The sequence below is a fragment of the Meles meles genome, chromosome 17 (assembly GCF_922984935.1).
Source record: "Meles meles chromosome 17, mMelMel3.1 paternal haplotype, whole genome shotgun sequence".
Classification (NCBI taxonomy): Eukaryota; Metazoa; Chordata; class Mammalia; order Carnivora; family Mustelidae; genus Meles; species Meles meles.
This window is the reverse complement of record NC_060082.1, coordinates 12,115,374-12,131,916: the sequence shown is the minus strand read 5'-3', so window position 1 is coordinate 12,131,916 and position 16,543 is coordinate 12,115,374. Positions and strand designations below refer to the sequence as shown.

Sequence of the window (16,543 nt, the reverse complement as noted above, 5' to 3'; positions counted from 1 at the left end):
TGAGAGTAATTCCCAGGACAGGAGCTTGGTGGGGCCACTCTGGTGGCTTAGGGTGCCTGCTGCCTCTATGAAGTCTTGTTGCAAGACAAATGCTTAATGCTATTTTCACTTTTTATTGTAAAAGTGGCCTAACCCAAACTTCCAAAAAGTGGGATATAAGGCGGGTAGATAGAAGTCAGAAACCAGATCTCAAGTCTTACATCTGTATACAATTCTGTAGGCGTGGGACGTAAGTGGACATACCGAGTGCGATATAGGGAATCTGAAAATTACATAATTAGGTTGGTTTACAATATTGGAACTGAACTTTGCACTCAGCTAAAGAGATGCTATCCCCTGAGGTAGCCATTATTCCGTGTGGTTGTTGAGCGTTTGGCAAATTACTAACCCAAATCGAGATGCTATGTGTGTAAAATGCGGACTGAAACAAAGAATGTAATCGTTTTATAATTTTATGTTAATTACAGGTTGAAGTGATAATATCTTAGTTATACTAAAAATTCTTAAATATTTGCTATATATTATATATACTGGATGTACTAAATACATTAAAAAAACAAAGTCAGGGCTCTGTGATTGAAATCTGAGCCCCGGCAGGCCCGCCACACCTTGCCCCGCCCCTCAGAGTCAGCCCGGCCCCGCCCCGGTTGCTTCCAAGACCCGGGATGGCTGTCTTCTTGTGGTCTCTGGGAAGGGCCTGCTTCCCGCCCCTTCCGTGCGCCGCGCGCGTGCGCACTCGGCAGAACTCGTGGAGGTTCTCTGGGGTCCTGGTTTTCATTATCCCCGGCGGGAACCTCCCGCGGAGGACCTGGCGCTCTTGGGGAGGCCGGGGTTGGCCCGCCATGCGTTGGGGGCTGCACCCGCGCGGGCCGGGAGCCGCGGCTCTGACCGCGGCCCGGAATTTATGGGTGCCGCCCCGCCTTCGTTGTCACCCGGGGTGGCGAGGGACGACGGGGAGGCTTTTGGTGCGGTCAGTCACCGGGGCCAGTAACCAGCTGCAGAGCTCGAATAATGGCAGATACCGGGACACGGTGCTGCTCCCGCAGACCAGCTTCCCCATGAAGCTGCTGGGCCGCCAGCAGCCGGACACAGAGCTGGAGATCCAGCAGGTGGGCAGGGAGGCCAGACCTGGCCGGGGGGGCGGTGGGAAGACAGGCCTTCGCCTGCCGCCGCTCCGGGCGACCACACCCCTGGCGGGTGGGACCTGGCGGCAGGCCCCGGACCCCTTTGGGCGGGGGCGTCGCGGCCGGGGCCAGTGGAAATCATCTGCTCCGCCCAGGGTTTCTTGCGCGGAAACCTCGGGGTGACTCCCTCGAGCTTCCAGAGCCGAGTCACGAAGAGGATGTTCACGTAGCAGCACGGCACTGACTAGAAGTCCCCCCCCCCCTTTTTTTAGGCCCCCAAAAGTTCAATTTGGACACTTTCCCAGTGGCGTGTGAAAAGCAAATTAACATGGACAGATACAAATGCCAATTCGATGATGTGGGACAGTTGAAGCTTACTCTTGTGGTGTCAGTAGGCGCCTCGTTGGAATTCTGGGTTTGCGGAGTAGAGTAGCTGTACTTCACTGCCTCCCAGCCGCCTTCCTAAGATCTGCATCTGTCTCGCGTCCTAGACTGAACTTTCTAAGGCCGATTCTCTTGTTAGCGTCTGTAATTCCGGAGTCTTTAGGATCTCCGAGAGTCAGCATATATTGTACGTTTGCTTAGCCTAAATCTTCTTACGGCAGTTATCAGAGTTCTAGACTCATAAACCTGTTTTGGCCATCTCCTTTTTTTTTTTAAGATTTTATTTATTTATTTGTCAGAGAGAGAGAGAGAGCGCGCGCACAAGCAGGCTCCCTGCCGAGCAAGAAGAGTCCCTATGTGGACTCGATCCCGGGAAGCTGGGATCAAGACCTGAGCCAAACCGACTGAGCCACCCAGGCATTCCTGGCCATCTTTTTAGAAGTGTTTTGTTCAGTAGCATGGATATGCTAGGAACTGTGACAATTTCAGTGTTTTCTGGTGTAATTTTCACACTCTGTGAATTGTCTATTACTACCATTTTTTTCAAATAAGGGAACAAGCCCATAAGGGCAAAGTGACTGGGCCAGGGGTACACAGTAGGTGTGAGAAGGGGAGTAGGGCTTCAGTGAGTAATGTTGGGATTTGGAAGGTAGCAAGTGTTGAGGCCAAAGGAGAGCAAGAATAGAGTGTCTGTGTGTGGGGTGGGGGGCGGCTGGGGAGGGTCTGGGGGGTCTGGAGTGTGGTCTGCAGGCCCTTCGGCCTGGCTGGACTGAGGAGTGGAGAATGGGGTGTGCTCAGAGACTGGCCAGAAATCCGTGGTACTAACCTTTGTTGGGCCCCGTTTACCTTATAAAGAACTTAACGTTTCAATCTGAAGCCTATGGAGAAACCATTAAAAAGTTTTAGAAAATGAGGCCCCCGATGCGCATTTAGTACCTCACCATTGGGTTTTAGAGTTGAGTACAATGGTATGGGATAGGAAATAAGCAAATGCTGGCTGTTACTTATGGTAAGATTCAGGGAGTATGAATTTGGTTGATGTTTGGTTCTTTTTAAACAGAAATGTGGATTTTCAGAACTTTATTCATGGCAAAGAGAAAGAAAAGCCAAAACAGAATTTTGTCTTCATGATGGACCTCCTTATGCAAATGGTGACCCACATGTTGGACATGCTTTAAATAAGGTAATTGTAATTTAATTTATAAGACTTGAGGGAAGAACCTTTATTTAAGTACACTTTGCAAAAGAGTGTATTCTAATTTTATGACAATTATGTAAATTTGCATTGATGGTTAAAACTTAATGTATTTAAGTAGGCTCTTTACCAGTGTGGAGCTTAACAGGTGGCCTGAACTCACAACCCTGAGATCAAGACCTGAGCTGAGATGGAGTCAGACACTCAACCAAGCTACCCAGGCACTGTAAAACTAAAATGTCATAATTGAAAGCACCAATGAACAGCTTTAGTGCTATGTGAAAAATAACATCTCTGGTATTTGCTTTGAGCTTATTGTTATTTTACTCTAGTAAATATTTTAGTAAATAATTAGAGAGCACCTACTATGTGCCAGGCATTTTTCTAGACTCTGGTAGTTGCAGGGAACAAAACAGAGATGGATGAGTCTTGTCTTTATGGAGAAAGATGTGATAAGACAAGTAAAATATATAAATGTTAGGTAGTTGCTGTAGACGGAGTATTTATTCTTCCCTGCCCTTAAATTTATATGTTTATTTATATGTTTAAGCCTAATAATCTCTAATGTGATGGTACTTGGAGTTGGGGGCCTTTGGGAGGTGATTAAGTCATGAGGGCAGAGGCCTTATGGGTGAGATTAGTGCCATTAGAAAGAGACCCAGAGAGCTTCCTCATCTCCCTTATGCCCTATGAGGTTATAGCGAGAAGCTGTGGTGGTATGTGAACCTAGAAAGCAGCCCTCACTGGACTGAATCTGCTGGCTTCTTAACCTTGTCCATTTTCTACTTGGATTGTTTGGGTTTTTTTACTGTTACGTTTTGAGGGTTCTTTATGTATATAGCTTAGGTCTGAAACCTTTGTCAGATATGTGATTTGCAACTATTTCTTCCAGTCTGTAGTCTGTCTTTCATTCATCCGATTAACAGGGTATGTTGAAGAGTAAAAGTTCTTAACTTTTTTTTTTTTTTTAAATAATCTCTGCCCCCAGCGTGGGGCTCAAACTCATGACCCCAAAATCAAGTCACATGCTCTTCTGACTGAGCCAGCCATGTGCCTCTAAAAGTTCTTAATTTTTTAAAATCTTTTTTTAAAAAAATATTTATTTATATATTTGACAGAGAGAGAGAGACAGCAAAACAAGGAACACAAGCAGGGGGAGTGGGAGGGAGAAGCAGGTTTCCGTGGAGCAGGGAGCCCGATGTGATGCTGGATCCCAGGACCCTGGGCCAAAGGCAGACGCCCAATGACTGAGCAACCCAGGGACCCCTAAAAGTTCTTAATTTTGATGAAGTTCAGTTTATCGGGGTTTCCTTTGTGTGAATCATGCTTGTAGTGTCATATCTAAGAACTCTGCCAAGCCTTCAGACCTAAAGATTTTCTCCTGTATTTTTTTCTAAAACTTAAATTTTATATTTAAATCCATGATACATTTTGAGTTAACTTTTACGTAAGGTATGAGACTTACACTGAGGGTTGTTTTTTTCCCTGTGGATGTCTAGCACCATTTGTTGAAAAGGCTGGCTTTCCCTAATGAGTTGCTTGTGTACCACTGTCAAAAATCATTTGGGCACATATGTGTGGCTCTGCTTCTGGATTCTCTGTTCTGTTCCATTAATCTGTGTCTGTCCTGCTAATACCGCAGTTTTGGTGACTGTAGCTACAGAATAAGTCTTGAAGTTGGGTAGTCTCATTCTTCCCATTTTATTTTCAAAATTGCTTTAGCAATGTCAGTTTCTTTGCTTTTCTAGGTAAATTTTAGAATAACTTTTTGACTTCAGTATCAAAGAAGGTCTCCCTGAGGAAGTGATCTTTAAGCTGAGTTTTGAGAGTACTAGCAGGTAATCAGTTACGTGGGGTAGATAATAAATAGCACCAGTATGCAATTTTTTGAGAGAACGAATTTTAGCCCCCTCCCATTTTGTTGGGACATAAGTGATGTATAACAGTTTAAGGTGTCCAACGTGATGATTTGATATATGTATGTATCGCTAAATGAATACCACAGTTAACATCTGTAAACATAATTTTACTGCTTCCTTTAACTTGGATGCCTTTTATTTCTTTTTCTTGCCTATTTACTCTTGCAGGACCTCCAGTACTGTGTTGAATAGGAGTGGTGAGAGTGGTCACCCTTGTATTCTTCATGATCTTAGAGGAAAAGCTTTCCATTTTTCACTGTTGAGTATGATGGTATCTGTGGGTCTTTCATACATAGTCTTTACTATGTTGAGGTACTTTCATTTTATACTCACTTTCTTGAGCGCTTTTGTCATGGAAGGATGTTGCGTTTGTCAGATGCTTTTTCTGCTTCTATTGAGATGAAGATATAATTTCTATATTACCTTCCATTAACTTAGTGTTTCAGTTTTTTTGTGTATGTTGATCCATTCTTGAATACCAGGGATAAATCCCATTTGCTTATGATGTGGCTTCCTTTTAAAGTACTGTTGAATTTGGTTTGATAGCATTTTGTTGAGAACTTTTGCATCTTTATTCATTAGAGATTTTGGACTATGTTTTCTTGTTATGTCCTTGTCTGACCTTGGTACCATGATAATGCTGGCCTCATAGAATGCGTTTGGGAGTATTCTCACCTCCTCAGTTTTTTGGATGAGCTTGAAAAGGGTTTTCATTCATTCTTTTATAAAGGTTTGGTAGAACGAGTGAAGCCATTTGGTCTTGGACTTTTCTTCGTTGGGATTCCATCTCCTTACTTGTTACTGATCTATTCAGATTTTCTGTTTTTTTCATGATTCAGTCCTGGGAGGCCAGCCTATACGGGTTATCCCATTTCTTGGCACATAATTTTTCATAGTAGTCTCTTATGGTTCTTTGTGTTTATCATATATGGGTTGTAATATCTCCTCTTTAGTTTCTAATTTTATTTATTTGAGTTCTTTTTCTTCTTGTAAGTCTAGCTAAAAGTTTGTCAATTTTATAAAAATCCACACTTAGTTTTGTTGTTTTCCTATTCTCTATTTCATTTATTTCTGTTCTAATGTTTGTTATTTACTTCTCTCTGCTAACTTTGGTTTTAGTTTGTTCTTTTCTAGTTCCTGAGGTGTAACGTTAGTTAGTCTGCCACCTTTCTTGCTTTTTAACGCAGGTGCTTATTGCTGTAAAGTTCCCTCCCAGAACTGCTTTTGTTCCATCTCCCAAGGTTTGGTATATTGTGTTTCCATATTTGTTTGTTTCAATATGTTTTTTTTTTTAATTTCTTATTTGACCCATTGTTTTTTTCAGAAATATGTTATTTTCCACATATTTGTGATTTTTCCAGTTTCTTCCTATTGTTTTCTAGTTCTTTTACCATGTGGTATGAAAAGATACTTTTTGTGTGCCTAATCTTTCCACATTGTTAAGGCTTGTTTTGTAGCCTAATATATGATCCGTCCTGGGTGGCGGTCCATGTGCGCTTGAGAAGAATGTGTGTTCTGCTGCTGTAGAATGAAGTGTTCCGTATATGCCTGTTAGGTCCATTTGGTCTAAAGTATAGTTCAAGTCCAATTTTGGTGGCCTTGGCTGTCAGCATGCATTTATGGGACTGCTGGGGTAGCTGCAGGCGCTCATAGCTATGCCGGCGAGGGGTGGGAGTCAGGGTTGGATCCGGGCCTGTGGGGACAGCAAGCCGTGGGAGCCTTGGTCGTCGGCATGTGGTTGCGTAGCTGCAGAGGTGAGCCTCGTGCATGTGCACAGCAGTGGGTGCCGGTGATGAGAAATATTTTCTTACATGTCTTGCAGGGGGTGTTTTGTTGTTGAAACTGGGCATTTTAGATAATATATTGTAATAAATCTGAATAATTACCTCTTGGATCCGCTTCTCCCTCCTGGCTTTTTATTAAAAGTAATAGAGAAAACAGTTGGAAATTTTCAGAGTAAAACAGATGAGTTTTGTCTGAAAATTACCAACTGTTTTCTCTATTGTTTTCCACAACACTCTGGGGCATAAAGTGTCCTGTAGTCTAATCCATCAAATTTGGGATCCTTCCCAGAACTCGGTCCTGGTGTTAGTATTTGACGCTCATTCTGATCCAGGAGGGCTCCTCCCAGCGCTCTCTTCTGGTTTTCTCCTGCAAACGAGCCAACTTACATTTTAGCCTGTGTCATCTTGGATCGATGAACCTTCCAACTGCCTTTCCCCACAGCCTCTGCTGTTTTGTTTTTGTTTTTTTTTTTTTTTTTTTTAAGATTATTTATTTATTTATTTGACAGACAGAGATCACAAGTAGGCAGAGAGGCAGGCAGAGAGAGAGGAGGAAGCAGGCTTCCTGCCAAGCAGAGAGCCCGATGTAGGGCTCGATCCCAGGATCCCGGGATCATGACCTGAGCCAAAGGCAGAGGCTTTAACACACTGAGCCATCCAGGCGCCCCGAGCCTCTGCTGTTTTATACAGAACCATCAGGCCTGAATTTCTCTATGCTCTGTTGCTGGGAAGGGATTAGGAGTTACTTGTTTTACAGCCTATTCCTCCCCTCAGAGAAAATCTCCCAGCCAGGGTTCTGCAGCCGAGAGTAGGGACAACTGTATACTTCTCTGTGAGAGATCCCCCTACTTTCGGAGTTGAGCACTTCTAGGAGGGTCAGTCTGTGATCTTGACCTGCCTTTCCTGTCGTGGAACCACCATGTACGAACCTGGACAAGTGAGATCGGAGCCTCAGTATTCCCAGCAGACTTGAAGCCAAGGTATAGTTTCTATTCCATGAGTGGGAGCCAAGTGGAGGAAGGGCGTCCCTTACCTCTTGACTGCACTTGCCTGGAACTTGGCTTCAGGAGCAGGTGGCTGGGGCAAGGTCATAAATACTGACATAAATGCTTGCCTTTCCTGAGGAAGACAGCCCCTGAGCTGGGAGCTGGAGTGAGCGGGAGCCTGTGTTCTTGGCAGCACTAGTCTGAGTTGATTGTCTGCCTCCCTGAGCCGGCAGGCTGGAGGGAGGGAATGATTCTTGGTTCACATGCCACAGACTCTCACTTTTCTTACCAAATTTTTATAGATTTTTTCTCGTGTACTTGTTTCTTCATCTGCTGTACACTGTTAGGGCCATTTCCAGGAGTTTTACAGGTTGGGTTTTAAAATTGTTATTTCCCCAGTTATACTGGAAAGTGTGTCCATGTTCATTGCACTGTCATGCCCAAGGTCAGACTCTGTTTCATTGAATTTTCTCTTTTCTGTTCTGTTTTTAATTTCTTCAAATTCTGCTTTTTATTATTTTTTTTTCTGCTTGCTTTGAGTTCCCTTGTTCTTTTTGTAGTTTCTTGAGGTAAGATTTTACATTTTTGATCAGACTTTTTGTCTTTTCTAACATATGCATTTTATTGCTATACATTTTTGTTAGCACTCTGTAGTTTGTGTTCCACAAATTTTGATATGTTGTATTTAGTTTACATTTTTTTTAAAGATTTTATTTATTTGACAGACAGAGATCACAAGTAGGCAGAGAGAGAAGGGGAAGCAGGCTCCCTGCTGAGCAGAGAGCCCAATGCGGGGCTCGATCCCCGGACCCTGAGATCATGACCTGAGCCAAAGGCAGAGGCTTAACCCACTAAGCCACCCAGGCGCACCTTAGTTTACATTTTTATTCAGTTCATTATATTTTGAGATTTCTCTTGAGAATCCCTCATTGGTCCATGGATTGGTTAGAAGTTTGTTTGCCTTTCCATCCCTTTACCATCCTGCATTCATGACTTGTCTTACGTATTTCCGCACATATGTTTCTGTTTTGGTAAGACAATGTTTGCTAATTATTTTTTCAGCTGAGAAACATAAGTTGAAGATTTGAGTAAACAGAAAGTTTCTGGTATGTACCCATGTATCTCTGTTCACCATGTTCTTTCTTCTTGATATTTCCACATTCCTTTCTTGTTTTCTTTCTGTTTAGAGAATTTCCTGTAGCCTTCCCTTAGGGTAGGTCTGCTGGTCAAAAATCATCTTTGCGGGGCGCCTGGGTGGCTCAGTGGGTTAAAGCCTCTGCCTTCAGCTCAGGTCATGATCCTAGGGTCCTGGGATCGAGCCCCACATCGGACTCTCTGCTCTGGGGGAGCCTGCTTCCTCCTCTCTCTCTCTCTGCCTGCCTCTCTGCCTAGTTGTGATTTCTCTCTGTCAAATAAATAAAATATTTTAAAAAAAAATCATCTTTGCTTTCTTTCGTCTGATAATGTCTTGAGTTTCCTTTTATCCTTCGAGTATGTTTTTGCTGCGTGTAGGATTTCTTTTTTCCTCTGACTTTTTTTTTTTTAAGTTTTGTTTAAGTATCTCTGCAGCACATATGAGGCCAGAACCCATGCTCCCGAGATCAAGAATCTCATGCTCTTCTGGCTGAGTTAGCCAGTTGCCCCAATCTCTGATGTCTTTTAAGACATGTACATTTTCAAAAGTTGCATGATGATGTCTCTTGGTGTGGATTTCTTTGGCTATTTCATGTTGGACATCATTCAGCTTCTTGACTTTTTGTAGGTTTATGTCTCCGACCAGTTTGCGGAGTTTTGGGCCCTTACTTTTTCGTTACCCTTTCAGGGTAGCAGTGACACCAGTGTTAGATCTTTTGTGATAGTCCCACAACTCCCTGATTTTCCGTTTTTTCCTGTCTTTTCTCGTCTTTGCTTTTTAGATGCACTACTTATCATTAAGTTATGAAGTTTAGTGGTTCCCTCTGTCCCCTCCATTCTGCAGGCGAGCCCATCCGCTGAATTTCTCTCTCAGTTATTGCTTCACTTTTAAAGTTATTTTCACTTTTAAAATTTACATTTGATATTTCAGTTATACTGCTATTTAAAAAATACCATTTACTTTTTCTCTTCCTACAAATTCTTTGAGACTTTATTTTTTCATATTTTTCAAGTGTGTTCACAGTGCTTGCTTAACCATTTTTTTTTTTAAAGATTTTATTTATTTATTTGACAGACAGAGATTTCAAGTAGGCAGAGAGGCAGGCAGAAAGAGAGAGAGAGAGAGGGGAGGAAGCAGGCTCCCTGCCGAGCAGAAAACTCGATGCGGGGCTCGATCCCAGGACACCGGGATCATGACCTGAGCTGAAGGCAGAGGCTTTAACCCACTGAGCCACCCAGGCGCCCCTTGCTTAACCATTTTTATCAGAGTTGCTTTAAAATCTTTTTCAGGTTATTTTAACATCTGTGTCATCTCAGTGTTGCTGTCTACTGACTGTCTTTTTCTCATTCAGATTCAGATCTTTAGTGTGGGTATGATGAGTGAATTTTTATTGAAACCTTAACATTTTTGTATTGTTTGGGAGTCTGGATCTTCTTTAAACATTCTGTTTTAGCAGCTTTTACTCACTGACACCTCTCCGGCAGAAGAAGGGGGTCACTGTCTGGCTATTGCCAGGTGGGGGCAGAAGTCCACATTTCCTGCTGCACCTCTTCTAACACTAAGGCGGTGTAGGGGAGGCTCCTTCTTACTGCTCAGCCGGATAGCTCTCCTTCCCCCTAATTCTTCACTGTTACTCCCCAGCCAGAAAGTGCTAGTGTGTCATGTTACTGCTCTGCATGGCCTCTTCCGATACCTGGGAAGGAGGAGGTGGCCCTGTTACCACTGGGCACTGGTAAACATCCCAATTCTACACTGAGCCTTCTCTGAGCACCCAAGGGGAAACAGCCTCATTGCTGCTGGTTGGAAATGGAAGTCCAGGCTGCCTACATGATATCCACTGAGTGTGTAGCTCACTACACTGAGTGTATAGCCCACTGATGGGCTCTCATTGCCACCCACAGGGATGTAGTCCCCACTTGCTACTTGATTTTTTTTTTTTTTTGACACCATCCTGTCCAGGGAGGAGGGCTGAGGGTGCCCTGTGACAAATTTGCAAAGGTGAAAGTCTAGGCTTTTCATTCAGCTTTTGCTTGAAGAGGTGCCTGACTGGATTAGAGCAGGTAGGCTTAACTTACATTGGTAGCCCACACTGGATGTCCTTAATGGGACTTGATTAAATAAATCAAGTCTCTAAAATAAACTAAGAAGGGAAATCAGTTATAGAACTATACTAGTGAAGATGTCTAGTGTTTTAGTAAGAATTTTGTCAATGATAGAGTTAACTGTGATATTCTGTACATTAAATACATTACAAATTCTACATTGATTTTATACTATTTCTTAACTGTTACATAAATTATGTTGGATTATTCATGTTAATAATGTTTTTAATAAGTAAAGCAAATTTATAACTGACTTATTGTTACTCTGGTTTTTAGGAGGTCAAAATTGTTTCTTAGAAAGGCAGTAGAGGCTGCTTTTCTGCATATTGCAACTTCACAAATTCTTAATTCTGGGCATAATGTTTTTCACTTCAAAATCTTTTATTTGATTTGTTTTCTGGAGTTAATGGCACTTTAAAGCTTCAAATACGTGTTACTTTTGTGTTTGTGTAGAACTTGATTTAATAGGTTATTTTGTTTATAGAAATCCTTTTAAAATTGAGCTTTCTCAGTGTTTTACAATGATATAAAGGAATATAACTAAGGCAAACCATAAGCGACTCTTAATTATAAGAAACAAACTGAGGATTGCTGGAGGGGAGGTGGGTGGGGGATGGAGGTAACTGGGTGATGGGCATTAAGGAGGGCACATGATGTAATGAGCACTGGTATTATGTTTTGCAACTGATGAATCACAAAATCTACCCCTGGGTGATGGGCATTAAGGAGGGCACATGATGTAATGAGCACTGGTATTATGATTGCAACTGATGAATCACAAATCTACCCCTGAAATTGATAACACACTATACGTTAACTAAATTGAATTTAAATAAAACATTTTTAAAAAAGAAATATAGGTCACATGCTTTATGTATGAATGATGATTATCATCTTATCTTCGCAGATTTTGAAGGATATAGCCAATCGATACCATATGATGAGAGGTTCCAAAATACATTATGTTCCAGGCTGGGATTGTCATGGGTTACCCATTGAAATAAAAGTATTATCAGAACTTGGTGGAAAAGCTCAGAATCTTTCAGCTGTGGAAATTAGAGAGAAAGGTAAATAGTAAATAAACTCTGTTTCTGTTTTGAAATGATTATTCTTAAATGCTTGTTCCTTGGAAAAGCCATGGCTTAATCAAAGAGACATTCTGTTGTTTTTTGTTTTTGCTTTTTTGGCTATAATGGGATTTATTAGAAACCAGGTTTTGTCACAGAAAATTCAGATCCTGTTTAATTGACTTTTGTGAGAACTTATGTTCAGAGACTGAAGAAAAGGTTTGGGAATATTTCCAAGTCCATTTTTTAGTTCCTTGATCTTCATATTTGTGAAATTATTATTATGCTCAATGTTTTTATTTACTTTCCTGGCTGGAACTTGTTGTCCTTTTTTGAGTGCTAGACTAAAAAGTCAATTCTAAAATACATATATATATTTTTAAAATTAATCTTATTTGATCCTTCAGTAGGTTGGGTCAGGGAGGAATTTTGTGTTCTAAAACAATTATATACTTAGATGTTATTGTGAAGATTTTTTACTTCACTGTAGAATGTCTTAGTATTGACTTAAGCTAGATGTACTGATTACTTTTTCTATGTGTAATGAAATAAGAATCATTCTCTTAATCTTAAGAAATATGAGAATAATTTTTCCAGTTTATTTTTTTCTAAATGTAAGGTCATTATATAAAGTCGGGAAAATATTTTTGAAATCCTAATAAATTTTCGAATTTGTTTTAGTTATCTTCTGAACACCTTTAACTTTCAAAATAATTTTCCTATTAAACACATTTTATGGTATACACACTGTGTGTAATACCTCCATTCAGAGATCTGCATACTAAACCATGTTTAAGAGTTTGAATTTATTGGTTTTCAAATACTTTTCTCTCTTAATTTTTTTTTTTTAGCTAGATCATTTGCCGAAGCAGCAATTAAGAAACAGAGATCAGCGTTTATTCGTTGGGGAATAATGGCAGATTGGAATAATTGCTACTACACATTTGATAGAAAATATGAGGCCAAACAGTTGAGAGTTTTCTACCAAATGTATGAGAAGGTAATGAAGTATTCTTTTTCCTTTGAGTATGTTAAATTATGTGTTATAAAATTCCAGCTTTCATATAATATATTTGTCTTTTACAGGGCTTGATTTATCGATCTTACAAACCTGTGTTTTGGTCTCCCTCATCGAGGTATGTATGTGTTTTTAGTAATTAAACTGGAGACTTTGGTGAGTCCCTCAAATATTTATGTCTAATATTCTTAAACCTTAGGACTGCGTTAGCTGAAGCAGAACTTGAGTATAATCCTGAGCATGTCAGTCGTGCAATATATGTAAAATTCCCTCTCCTCAAACCTTCTCCCCAGTTGGCATCTCTCATAGGTAAGATTTATTGTTGCTTGCGTTTGTTAAAGTTACAGAATTGTAACATTTGCTAGCATATTTGCAATTTTATTTTCACAGATGGTTCATCTCCTGTTAGTTTTTTAATCTGGACCACCCAGCCTTGGACAATTCCAGCCAATCAAGCTGTTTGTTATATGCCAGACGCAAAGTAAGTATATCACTGTATTTTTTGTTTTATCCACAAATAGGATCGATTCCATTATTAGCATTATTTTGGATTTATTTCATCTCATTGTTCTCTTAAAATTTAGTGAGTTATAACTTAGTTGTGATGTTCATAGATTTTTATTAAGCTTTAAATGATTCCATTGAAGGGGCGCCTGGGTGGCTCAGTGGGTTAAGCCTCTGCCTTTGGCTCAGGTCATGATCCCAGGGTCCTGGGATCAAGCTCCACATCGGGCTCTCTGCTCAACGAGGAGCCTGCTTCCTCCCCTCTCTCTGCCTGCCTCTCTGCCTACTTGTGATCTCTCTCTCTCTGTCAAATGAATAAATAAAATCTTAAAAAAAAAAATGATTCCATTGAAGACATCATTTTCAGCTTTTTTTAAAAGCGAAACAAATAGGGATGTCTGGGTGGCTCAGTCGGTTAAGCGTCTGCCTTCAGTTCGGGTCACGATCCCAGAGTCCTAGGATCGAGCCCCACATTGATTTCCCTGCTCAGTGGGGAATCTGTTTCTCTCTCTGCCTCTCCACCCCTGCCCTATCTAGGCTTGTGCTGTCTTGCTCACTCTCTCCAATAAAAATCTTTAAAAGAAAAGAAAAGAAAAATGAAACAAATGTAACAGATGAAGTTCTTTGAAAGTAGAGCCTTTTTGATCATGGAATTTGTTCTTCCAAAATGATGTAAAACATTTAAAAATATGATCTGTGGCCTTTTCTTTTTTCATTATTAGTAATTTTCTTCTAAAATTTTATTTCAGGTATGCTGTTGTGAAATGTTCCAGATCTGGAGCTCTGTACATACTTGCTGCAGATAAAGTAACGCCTGTTGCTTCTGCCTTGGAAACAACATTTGAGGTTATTTCAGCATTTTCAGGTAAAGGTGTACAGATATTCTGACCATCACAATTATCAGTATATCCATTTGATTTGACTTTACTATTACTTTGCTGAATATTTTGCATTGTGAATCAAAACAGATATGGCCTCTAGCTTCCTAGAATATATTTTACGTTGATTATAGTAAAGGAAAATATATTTTAAACATGACAGGAGTATAGAAAATAAGAACACTGACAGAAGCACAGCAGTATTTCTGGCAAATATCCAATTAAAATTAGGTAAATGTCCTTTGAACAATATGATATGTACAAATATCCTTTTAAAATTTGATTCAAAATTAAATCACTAAAAATTAACCTTTATCTGATTTAATCAAAAGTACAAGGAAGGAAATAAATACATTTTTTTGGTATATGATTTTAATGAGGAAACTTAGTAAATTCTGAGAATTATTCTAAAGATACACTTCTATCAGAAGAATCCTTAGTCTCTAATTTGGGACTTCCAAAGTATTGACTGGTTTTGAAATATAATTATTAAAATCTAGGGAAATTTAAAATCACCTTTGATCTTTAGGGGTCATACATCTTTGAGTTTCTTGAATTTTTTACTTAAAAAAAAAAAAAAATCACGGGGCACCTGGGTAGCTCAGTTTGTTAAGTGTCCATCTCTTGGTTTCGGCTCGTGTCTTGATCTCGGGTGTGAGGTCGAGACCTGAGTCAAGCTCCACATTCAGCTCAGAGTCTGCTTGAGATTCTCTCTTCCTCTGCCTCTCCTCTTTCTGCTTGTGCTCTCTCTCTTTCTCTAAAATAAAAAAATACATTTTAAAAAACCACATGAGTAGAATGAGTAGAGACACCCCAAAATGGAAGGATTGCCTAGCTAAATTGAGAAGCCCTCTAAATATAGCATTTCAGATACAAGCCAGTTAGAAGGTTAAGTAATCTTACCAAATATTAAAAGGGTTTTATGTCAAAAACAGGAAAGAAGCTACAAAATGTTTAATATTTAATACTATTTGGTCCTTATTGGTACAATAAGTAGGTTAGAGGATCTGGTATATTCTTTATTCTAAAGAATAGAATTTTTTTCTACCTTTTTCAAGCGCAGAAGTTATTATAAACTTCATTGACAAGTTAGATGTTGTTGTAGAAGCTGAATGGCATTCTCACAAGGTTTCTGAGAGTGCTCAGGTAAAATTTTAAGATCACCTTTCTGGATTGGGTAATTGTTTCAGATTATTACTGTCAGAATCATTAGGTTGCCATTTTGAGCCACTGTATTTCAGAGGAATAGATATACTTCTCATCTCTAGCAAAATAAATTGGTGACAGTTAGCTTATTACTTATTAAGTAGTAGGAATTTTTAACAGCTAAAGTGGAATAATTTGTGTAGAATAGATTTGTCTTTCTAGAAAGACACAAATTGTTTTTTATTGATCACGCAGAGTTCTTTTTTTTTTTTTTTTAAGATGTTATTTATTCATTTGTCAGAGAGAGAGAGTGCGCAAGCAGGGGGGAACAGCAGGCGGAGGGAGAAGCAGGCTCCCTGCTGAGCAAGGAGCCTGATGTGGGACTCAATCCTAGGACCCTGGGATCACAACCTGAGCCTAAGGCAGACGCTTAACCAACTGAGCCACTCAGGCGTCCCTATCATTAAGAGATCTTTGTTGGGAGGTGAGGGAAGGGAAGGTATTAAGTGGTAGATGCACTAAGTATGGGGATAAAGGACAGTTAATACGTGAAATTTACTTTACCCTGACCCTTTAATTTCCATACTAAAAATCCATGAACAGTACAACATAGGGTCATGGGGACTGGCCTTACTTATGAATCTAATTTAGAGAAGGTAATCAGTGAAAACTAAACAGTAGATTTCTCTAAAAATCAGTGTTGACAGTTTTCTTCTTTAACAGCATTATGAATTATCTTGGAAAAAATGCATCCTGACATATTCAAGTTTTTTCCTAGTAACTCAGGTATTTGAAATAGAAGAAATAAAGTGCCAAGTCAACGAGTGAGAAGAGCTTGTGATTTTTTTTCAGAAAAGGAGTTCCCTGGGGTGCCTGGGTGGCTCAGTGGGTTAAGCCACTGCCTTCGGCTCAGGTCATGATCTCAGGGTCCTGGGATCTAGTCCCGCATTGGGCTCTCTGCTCAGCAGGGAGCCTGCTTCCCTCTCTCTCTCTCTCTGTCTGCCTCTCTGCCTAGTTGTGATTTCTCTCTGTCAAATAAATAAATAAAATCTTTAAAAAAAAAAGGAGTTCCCTGTTATGAGTTATAAGGGATTGTTAGTTTTTCTTAAGCCTTTTACTCATTGTGCTATTTTAACCACAATGAAATCAGCAACAGAGTTATCTATGAAATGTCAAAGTTACAAGATTTTTGTTGTTCTAGTGATATTGAATGGGTTACTTTTTATTGCTCTACAGCTGCAAAAGAGGATTATAAAAGTGGAGACATTTCTCTATGAGGACGGATTTTTTTTTTAAGTTAA

At 40.1% G+C, this 16,543-nt stretch overlaps 1 protein-coding gene across 1 annotated transcript in view; it reads left to right on the top strand.

Moving 5' to 3' along the window:
- Nucleotides 1-723: 723 nt before the first annotated feature.
- Nucleotides 724-16,543, top strand: part of IARS2 (isoleucyl-tRNA synthetase 2, mitochondrial) — a 56,727-nt gene continuing 40,907 nt past the window's right edge. Inside the window, exons 1-8 of the mRNA XM_045982978.1 lie at nucleotides 724-1,109; nucleotides 2,569-2,691; nucleotides 11,537-11,696; nucleotides 12,548-12,696; nucleotides 12,783-12,832; nucleotides 12,914-13,023; nucleotides 13,105-13,195; nucleotides 13,968-14,083. Coding sequence (XP_045838934.1) covers nucleotides 843-1,109; nucleotides 2,569-2,691; nucleotides 11,537-11,696; nucleotides 12,548-12,696; nucleotides 12,783-12,832; nucleotides 12,914-13,023; nucleotides 13,105-13,195; nucleotides 13,968-14,083 — 1,066 coding nt within the window. The 5' untranslated portion in view covers nucleotides 724-842. The remainder of the gene's footprint in view (nucleotides 1,110-2,568; nucleotides 2,692-11,536; nucleotides 11,697-12,547; nucleotides 12,697-12,782; nucleotides 12,833-12,913; nucleotides 13,024-13,104; nucleotides 13,196-13,967; nucleotides 14,084-16,543) is intronic.